Source organism: Gasterosteus aculeatus, chromosome 3, assembly GCF_964276395.1.
Source record: "Gasterosteus aculeatus chromosome 3, fGasAcu3.hap1.1, whole genome shotgun sequence".
NCBI lineage: Eukaryota > Metazoa > Chordata > Actinopteri > Perciformes > Gasterosteidae > Gasterosteus > Gasterosteus aculeatus.
Window position 1 is genome coordinate 16902738 of NC_135690.1, and position 9047 is coordinate 16911784.

Below are 9047 nucleotides of genomic sequence, written 5' to 3' on the forward strand. Positions count from 1 at the left end.
ACCCACACCTCCACCTCTTTCTCCACCACCAATCACCTCCATCTCATCCCCTTGTTCACATGTGAAGTCGTTCTGTGGATTATGGCTCCTCTCATTTCTTGGCACTGACATGTATTATCATATTAGTGGAGGATGACGTAATGCGTCTCAGGACATTTGTCCTTCACACACACTCTGTCCCTCCGCAGATGACGTCACTGGCTTTGTGTCCTAAAGGGTTTTTTTCACGTTTGATAACGTCGCCATCTGGTGGCGGTAGAGCGGTATTGATGAATTAAAGGGAAGAAAAGGAGTAAATAGGGTGGAGCGATGATTCCTGATGGAGTCCTGATGGATGTCCTTGGCTGTAGCTGTAGTCACGTGGTCTGTGGGGTCAGAGACGCAACGATGGAGCCACACAGTTCAGGTACGACTCGATTACTAATCAGGGGCCCACCGAGATGTTTGGGAGCTCGTTGCCAATGACGCGATTGTTGGAGGAAAGTCATCGATAATAAATAATCAATAATGTAAAACTTTTAACTATATTAAGAATTGTATTATTAATAATATATCATTTATAATGTAACCTTGATCCTACATGGATTCAGCCGAATGTCCGGTTTCCTCAAATTAAAATATAATCACAAAACTAAAAAGTTTAATATTTGAAGAATTTAAGATCAATCCCTTCGACCCGACAACAGAACAAAGGACAACAAATGTTTTATGACTTACTATAGTGTGACTTTTATGTTTTTTCATGCTATACTATGGAATTTTTCAATATTCATGTCAAAATATGCATCTGGGGGTTAATTGTATGTGTGAATGTTTGTGTCTGTGTGTCAGAGACTCTTCCTCCTCACGTCCTCCTTAACGTCTCTGAACAGACTGCAACAAACATCAAGTTTGGCAACCAGCTTTTATTTATTTAGCTCTTTTAAATGTTGCTTCTAGCTGCAGTTTATTGCACATATTAAGACCAACCTTGAGGTAGTTGGTCCTCTCGTGCAGAACTGTGGACCGAACACCGTTTACAAAAAAAAGGACAGACAAGAGAAAGAAAAAGTCACGCCTGAACAGTGGGACCACTTTTGTTTTGTGATGCAAAAAGTTGTGTGTCGTGTGTTGTAATGTTTCCAGTGTGAAGTGTTAGTTTGTGACCTGATGAATCTCTTGTGAAGAACTGGCTTAAGAAGCATTTACAGAGGAATAAATCTACCATGCGTGTGTTCACTGTGGTGTGTTCCTGGTGAAGATGGTGGTGTTCTCTGTGGGTCTGATCATCATGGTGTCTGCCGTCATCACTGTTCACCTCGTGGACTTCAAGAAGCACCAACAAAGAAATGGATGTCAAACACGTCACGCTGCCCGGGAGGAAAGCTCCCACTTAAAGGTCACCTTCTAAACCCGTGATGATGTTCCACTGACTCACAGCTGGTGGCAGCAACACACCAGGAGAAGAAAAGAGGAAGACGAGCGCAGAGCAGCAAACATGGACGCAAACTATTTAGGATTTAAAGGATTTATAAATTCAGCTTTGCAGATATTTCCTGGTGAAGGAAAGACATTAAAAACGTGGACTCAAAGATGCATTTTGGCAAGAAAAAACTTCATGGTAACATTTTTACAAGAAAGCAATAATCCATTGATTACACACAATATATCACACACACAAGACCATGTCAATGTGTGTTTGGTGAATGTCATCTTGAATGTTTAATCAAGACCAACTATATGTAAGCGAATAACTTTAAATATACCGTATAATACTGCATACGGTTCAATTTACAATGATAAAATACACATTGCCTATTTATCTGGATGTACGGTATTTATTGAACATAATTCTGTTCCGCAGGTTTAATTTTGTTTTTACCAAATTATCAATATGTGATGATATTAAAATAAAGACACTTGATACACTGATGAAAAAAATCGTTTCACATATTTGTCACAGTTGAAAAGATGAGTCCTTTTTTTGTCTGAAAAATAAAATAAAAATATATAACAGAAGCACCCTGCATCATGCAGCTTAAATCTCACCCATCAGGTGAAGCCTTAAAAGTCTAAATGTAATAATGTAGGAAATGATCAGATTAAAAGTGACATGAAGAATCAAACCAGGAACCAAAGCTGAAGCTTCCTGCAGGACAACAACATTTTTATTACTTTTCTAAGTTGACCTTCAATATAAAATATGTAATTAAAATATCTCCAACTGTGATGCTAAAAAAAGCTGCTTGTGTGTGATGCTTAGTAACATTTAATCATTGATTTTTAATCTCTCCAATGACACGTTTGTGTGGAGGAGAATCTTTCAGCATTAAAGCAGATCACATGAAATAAAACATAGAAAGCTTCAATAACGCTGCAAACTACCAGCAGAATTTGGGGATTTGGGAAAACCTTCCTCTTTAATTGTCAATCTTCTCCACCAATTCGTAGCCGGTCTACGGATCAGTCGGTTCAGCGGCAGACTGGACGGAGCTGTAGGAGGGACCTGAAGCGTCTGCTGGGCTCATGTTCTCCGGTGGTGCTGGTATCGCATTCGGACCTTTTACTAAGCACTGCAGGATAAATCACAAACGTAAGAAAAGGTTTCTTGCTGCTTCTTTGTAATGGAGCTATTTTCCACGTGGGGAATCATCTCCTGATGATTAACAGTCACTGATTTAATTACTTCTGTCTCTTTGTGTTAAAAATAATGAGTCTGTTTTTTCTAAAATGCATTAAACTGCTACAAAACACATATACGGTCTCTTTTCACAAAGAGTTCAGATGAATCTCTCGGGGTAGAAAGCACATCACACTGCAGCATGAGCCATAAATAAAGCAGCTAGAACTTTAACACCATGTAGAGTTGGTTCCTCTTTCACACTGTAAATGATACTTGTTCTGTGTCTCTGGACTTGTTCTCTGTGTAAAAGGAGCTTTTTAAAACAAGTAAGAAGCAGAAAACCATCGGCTCAGGAGGAAAGTGGCTAACTGGTGTGAGCCAACACGTGGAAGCAAAGGAGGGTCACGTGACCACGTAGTGGACGTCATGTGACTACCAACATGTGGCCTCATTTAAATCACATTGTTTCAGTATTTCAGACACCAGCGTGGGATTTGATCTCCGCACAACGAGTTTTTAAGGTTTTGACATGTTGCTGTCGGGCGAAGTGGGAAAATGTGGATGACGGACTGAGACACAAACAAACAACACGTGCACAGCAGGAAGAAACACGGCTGAAGAGGACTAATGGCCACAAGAGACCCGGTTTGGAACCACGGATCATCAGGTTCCTCCCAGCGGATCTGAGCACAAGCAGCAGGTGTGTGCACGCAGCAGGTGTGTGCACGTAGCAGGTGTGTGCACGTAGCAGGTGTGTGCACGTAGCAGCACGAAGCCACCTGGAAAACACCTTTGATTCTAAAAACATTTCTTAAATTTGTTTAAAAGAAAATACAACGCTTACCCGAACAACTTGTTGCAGAATAGCTTCCTTTTTCCGTTTTAAACCTGCAGGTCAGTGATGGAAGAAGAACAAACAGCCCTTTAAAGATCTGAACTGTTGTACATTTACTTTACTTGAGCTGCAGATAAAGTGACTCCATCTTTTGGGTGGTGTCTAATTTACTCCATCCTCAAACAGAAGCACATGTTGACGTGTTGGATTTGATGTGTTGGGATGTTTGTATCAAAACAGCAAATCATGACAATCCCAGTGAGATAAAAAGCACCTTTTGGTAAAATATCACATGTATATTTTAACAGACGTGTTTCCTGATCTGATGCAGTAAAAGACGTCCTGTGTTGTACAGATTGTTCAGCGCTCGGAGGCAAACTGTGATTTGTGATATTGGGCTATTTAACCAAACAGGTGGGTACATAGTTATGGAGGACTTGGAGACATTGAGTTTCTATGTAGAGGAAACAAAGAGGATTTTACAGATGTTGAGATTATTTGTTGGAACGTTTACTTGGACTTACTGATTAATCTCTTTCGATCAATACAAAGCCAGACGATTAGAACCACAACTATGAAAGTGAGAATCCAAGTAGTAATCACCCAGCCAGGGGGAGGGGGAGGATCTGTAAAACAGAACAAGAACCAGATCAGAAGAGTCTTCCTGGTTTAAATGACGCAGCACAGCTGAGAATGTGTCACATGTTCACAGCCTGATGTGCTTCTGACGGACTGAAGTTTGGATTGTGAAAACATCTTTAACGTGATCTATAGTAAGAAATCATTTAATTCCTCCAATTAAAACAGAATTTAGTGATGACATTTATAGTCATGAATGGTTGAAACTATAAAGCCTCGTTTATGCTTCTGCGTTTTCAGAGCGACGCTAGACCCCCTCGCGTGTCCCTTGCGTGTCTTTTCACACCTCTTTGCGTCCTTGCGTGTGTCGACCCATTTTTCTACGCTTGAGTCAAAAGCGACGCAGCCTCCCGCAGCGCAGCAGGCTGCGATTGGTCCGCTAACTACGTCCTTTAAGGAGTCTCACATTTCCGCTTTCATAGCACAACACCAACATTATTAAAACGAAGAATGTTTACGAGAGAACGGATCAGATTTAAGAACTTTTGACGGAAGAAACGTGTAAATATGACCGCTTATACAAGCCGTCATTGGCGGGTTGGATTCACGGAGGGAGATCGCCGCAAACGCCGGTTTGCCGGTCGAGAGGAACAAAGTTGTGGAGGAAAATACGGGACAAATGTGTCCGCGATGAAAAGCAGCAGTGTGGATGCACGGGGCAATAAAGTCTATGATAAATAAATAAACAGATAAATAAATAGACGTGACTCTCTAGGTCGTCTTCAACAAAACCACATTACTCCACCTGTTGTTCTGGCGGTGAATCGCTCTGCAACACACGCAGGACTTTTAGATCAAGCGTTCATGAATTGAAACGAGTGCGTCGACGCAACGACGCAGAAGAATGCGCCGGCCTTAAGGTGTGTTTTGTTAAAGGGGCAGAGGGGTCATTATTATCATGAAGTCGTCTCCTCTTTCAGTCTTACCAGTACCTGGGTAGCAAAGTTGTTCAGCAGGAATCAAGTCCTGGGTCCTGTGAACCTGGTTGTTATGGTTACAGATGATCACGTTGTTCAACAGGTAGACCTGGAGAGAAGCCCCAGAGGTCGTGACCTCTGATCGCTCTCCTCCCTCCTGATTGCAGACCCGGTCGACACATCTGAAAGTGCTGCTGATGTTTGAGTTGTGAGTCCTGCAGGTCACATGGAGGTCACATGACTCTGAGCTGCTGGAGTCCACTCGGTCCACGGTCAGTTTAACTGGAGACACTGGTCCTGAGGGGGGGGGAGGTTTCTGTGAAGAGTTTATGAAACATGGCGGCAGAAACTATCAGTGAAATGTTTACAGACTCACCTTGAACTGTGACCTTGTATTCAGATACTAGTTTGCCTCCAGTATCTGTTGCTGCTTCAGCAGAATAAACTCCACTGTCGACCTCTTGTACATTCTTCAATATCACAGAGAATTTATTCTCACCAAACTCAAACCCTCCAGTGACATTATGAAGGACAGTTGCTTCTCCACTAGGTTTAAATCTTACTAAATCGACTGTTTTATTGATTTTCCAGTCAACATATGAAACCCCCTCAGGAGGATCAGCATGAAGCTTGAGGAGCAGATCACGTCCCTTCAGCACAAACACAGGAGTCACAATGGTTCCTGTAAAAACAGTAGACACATGATACAATAAACATCACACACAATATGTGATGAATCATTCACTGCTGAATGTTCCTCCATCACTACACTTTATTTATTACACATTGAACCAGCGGTTCACCTTCAGCTCATCACTGCTTAACATGAAGTGACAGAAGTCTCTTCAAATGTCTCACGTCGTCTCTTCCTGAGGACACAGAGAAGCTTAACAGCAGAAACTAAACCCACTGAGAGCAAGTTGCTGCTCAAAGTTCTTCTTCTTGACGTGACAAAGTATTTCCATTCTGTCTCTTTGTCCTCTTTCCCTCCGTCTCACCACACTAATGTCCCCCAGCATCAGCTACACTGAACATGGACGACTTTAGAAAATAAGACGTCCACAGACTGAACGCTGAAGGAGTCAAACTCTGAGAGGAGTAAAGGTCAACATTTGTCTTGGAGGGAAAGAAGCGTTCAGCCCGTTTCAACAAGTGGTGAGAAAGTGTCTAAAAGCACCTGAATGTTTCCTCTGAATCACACACGTCTTCTGTTGGAACACTCAGAATATTCACTGAATACAACGTGGAGATTACAGAAGATTTTTAAATGAAAATAGTAAACTAATACTGAGACTATTTCCTGCCTCTGAGCTCCGTACAAGAAGAACAACACGAATCCTGATTAACCACAAAGAAACACAGAAAGATTCAAAAATATGTTTTTAACCCAACTTCTATTGGAGAAATAGTGCTGCGGTATAAAAGCTTTGACCCAAAATATATAAATCAAGTTCTCACCTTGTGCTTCACATAATGTGAGCAGAGAAGCAAAGAGAAGAACGACGCACGACCTCATTGTGCAGAATGGAAGCTGGACGATGAAACCAGGAAGTGAAGAAAGTTTCACTTCCTGTTTCTCCGGTTTGACTCACGAGGAAACAAAAGGAAACAAAAAAACACAAAAGTAAAGAGTGAAAGAAAAGAGTTTTTATGGATCCAGATCCGCTTGAGGACGCTTCTCTGGCGGATTGTGCGTTGCGGATGAAGGGTGGAGGTGAACTAAAGGGTGGAGGTGAACTAAAGGGTGGGGTCGCTTCTCTCGGAGGGTAAATGGAGGCGAGCTGGGTGGAACCAGCTGGACTAGTTGGTTCAGATCAGATAACGAGAATAGAAGCAACGACTCGTGAAGAGAAATAGAAACACGAGTTTCTCTCAATCCGCTGTGCGACAAAATGAGATAAGAAGCTGAAGGTGGAGGCCAGAGGAAGGTGGTGCTGAGCCAAAGCACCGAAGCTGGTGGAGGATTATTTGAAGGAAAACGAGCAGAAAGTTCAAAACTAAGACATAAAGAAGAAAAACATCATATCCGACTCAAGAATGTCGCTGGTCTTCTTTGGAGGAATCCAGGAGCGATTTGCACGAAAACGAGTTGAGATCAAAAGTGAACAATGTTGCTACAAAATGTCCGGAGAAGTTACTGGAAACGGGTCGATTCTTCTTCTTCTTCTGCTTCTTCTTCTTCTTCTTCCTCTTCTGCTCATATTTAATGGCGGACTGCAACCAACGTTTAGGTGCATGCCGCCACCTACTGTACTGGAGTGTATAGTCATGTCATTTAAACTCTACTCCACATCCCTGAGTCTTTTAAAAAGGTAATTCGAGCCTTCCTTGTAGTTCTTATTCCTTCTCCTTCTGATTCCAGTATCCCTACCAGATCCACTCTCTCCCTGCCTCCTGAACCTTATATTTAGGCACCTGCCTTTCCACTTCATTCAATTTACAGTTCAGTATTACATGTTCAGCATTTTCTTTAACCCCACAGTTTTCACAGTTCTCACTATTCCTTTTCCCCATTAAAAGCAATGTGCCATCCAGCCCTGTGTGATCCACTCTCAGTCTTGCCGTTGCAATTTCCTCACGCCTGGTATTTTCCATGTAGTTCTTTATGCTGACACTTTTTTGTATTTTATAGTATCTCCCACCTTTCCTGTCTTCCTCCCATCGTTTCTGCCATATTTCAAGACCTTTCCTTTTAACCACTGCTTTACCTTCGTCTTTTCTTGGTGGGATTGTAATTATAATTGCTTTAAGCAGTGCCTCTCTGGTCAGTCTATCTGCCATCTCGTTCCCTTTAACTTCCTCATGTGCTGGTACCCAACAAAACTGAATCTCTATGCCACCCTGATGCAATCTAAATAAGCTGTTAAACAGTTCTATTAGTAGATCTTCTCTTATTGATGTTAATGACTGCATACTTTTGATTACGGCCAAAGAGTCTGTGCACAGCACCACCCTATCAGGTCGAACCTCTTCTACCCACTGTAGTGCAATAATGACTGCTACTATTTCTGCTGTGTACACTGATAACCGGTCAGATAGTCTTTTAGAGATATGGATTTTAAATTCTGGTGTATATATTACATTATATTCCAACTCCCACACATTCCTGTTTATTCTTAGGTCTGTATAAATCTTTAAGTAATTATAGTAACTGTTTCTTATGTAGATGTTTGTTTTGACTCCTATATTTCCTCCATTCTCCATTCCCTTTTCTTTTCCAATATATTAATATCAACCTTTACTTCTGGAAAGAGCCATGGTGGAATTCTACTGACTGGGTTGGCCATGGTGAAATTTATGGCTTCCATTTCATATTCCCTCTCTCTCATTTCTCTCCCATCCAAACCCGAACCCCTGAAACTTTGTATACTCTCAACATTCCTGTATTGTTTCTTTTGCTGGGTTTTCTTTCCCACTTCCTTTCAATCTAATCCAATACGGCAGCGCTTCCCAAACTCAAGAATGCCCACTTTGAAATCTGAAAATCTTTCGCGGCCCAAACCTTTAATCACAACTCTGATCAAAACATGATGATTAAATGACAAGAATTTAACCAAAATCAAACATCCGTGAGCAAAAGTTGGTCTCCGCGAGGTATTTGCTCGCTTGTGAAACGTGAACTTCGTTGCTCGCGAGGAGAATCTCTGCTCGCGCTCGAAGGAGTTTTCTACGCGCTCGCTGTGGTTCTGTTTGACAGTGAGGTGGAGACGGTGCGTTCAGGGTCCGATCGATGCCGCGAGGTGCGTCCGCTCCCGCCGCCCCTTCGCCATCCACGCCTTAAATCTTTTTCTGCTTTTAGAATAACTTATGTTCCCCGTTAAGATGGTTGAGCTTCTGTAGAGAAAAGGGCGCCGTCTCTTGCTCTTTAATCTCATTAAATGCTCGGAGAGAACGACAGCTTTGTTTCTCCGACGCGCCCTGAAAGCAGCTCCGTATCTCACGCGCTTGAGCGCCGCTCAGCATCTCGCCGTCGTAGACGAGCTTTGGCGTGTTTGGCAGAGTGTACAACCAGTATGGATCAACCCATTAACCAATTGATCCATATATATAAGGC

The 9047-nt window shown here is 42.2% G+C and overlaps 1 protein-coding gene and 1 long non-coding RNA gene across 2 annotated transcripts in view; one reads left to right on the forward strand and one right to left on the reverse strand.

Moving 5' to 3' along the window:
- Positions 1 to 1491: 1491 nt before the first annotated feature.
- Positions 1492 to 6595, reverse strand: LOC120815262 (uncharacterized). The gene is made up of 4 exons (XM_078099833.1): positions 6452 to 6595; positions 5370 to 5675; positions 5009 to 5290; positions 1492 to 4063 (listed from the first exon to the last, which is right to left on the reverse strand). The coding sequence occupies exons 1-4, from the start codon at positions 6507 to 6509 to the stop codon at positions 3948 to 3950; spliced, it is 762 nt and encodes a 253-aa protein (XP_077955959.1). The 5' UTR covers positions 6510 to 6595; the 3' UTR covers positions 1492 to 3947.
- A 30-nt stretch (positions 6596 to 6625) lies between these two features.
- The window catches only part of LOC144405560 (uncharacterized), a 30451-nt gene continuing 28029 nt past the window's right edge, over positions 6626 to 9047 (forward strand). Inside the window, exon 1 of the long non-coding RNA XR_013467211.1 lies at positions 6626 to 6725. This is a non-coding gene — a long non-coding RNA (uncharacterized LOC144405560). The remainder of the gene's footprint in view (positions 6726 to 9047) is intronic.

Bases quoted from the DNA above. Each gene is read 5' to 3' on its own strand.
- LOC120815262 (XM_078099833.1), bottom strand. From the start codon at position 6,509: ATGAGGTCGTGCGTCGTTCTTCTCTTTGCTTCTCTGCTCACATTATGT. The intron at 5,676-6,451 runs GTGAGAACTTGA...CTGTTTTTACAG, and splicing joins CACATTATGTGAAGCACAAG to GAACCATTGTGACTCCTGTG. The intron at 4,064-5,008 runs GTACTGGTAAGA...TCTGTTTTACAG, and splicing joins TGAACAACTTTGCTACCCAG to ATCCTCCCCCTCCCCCTGGC.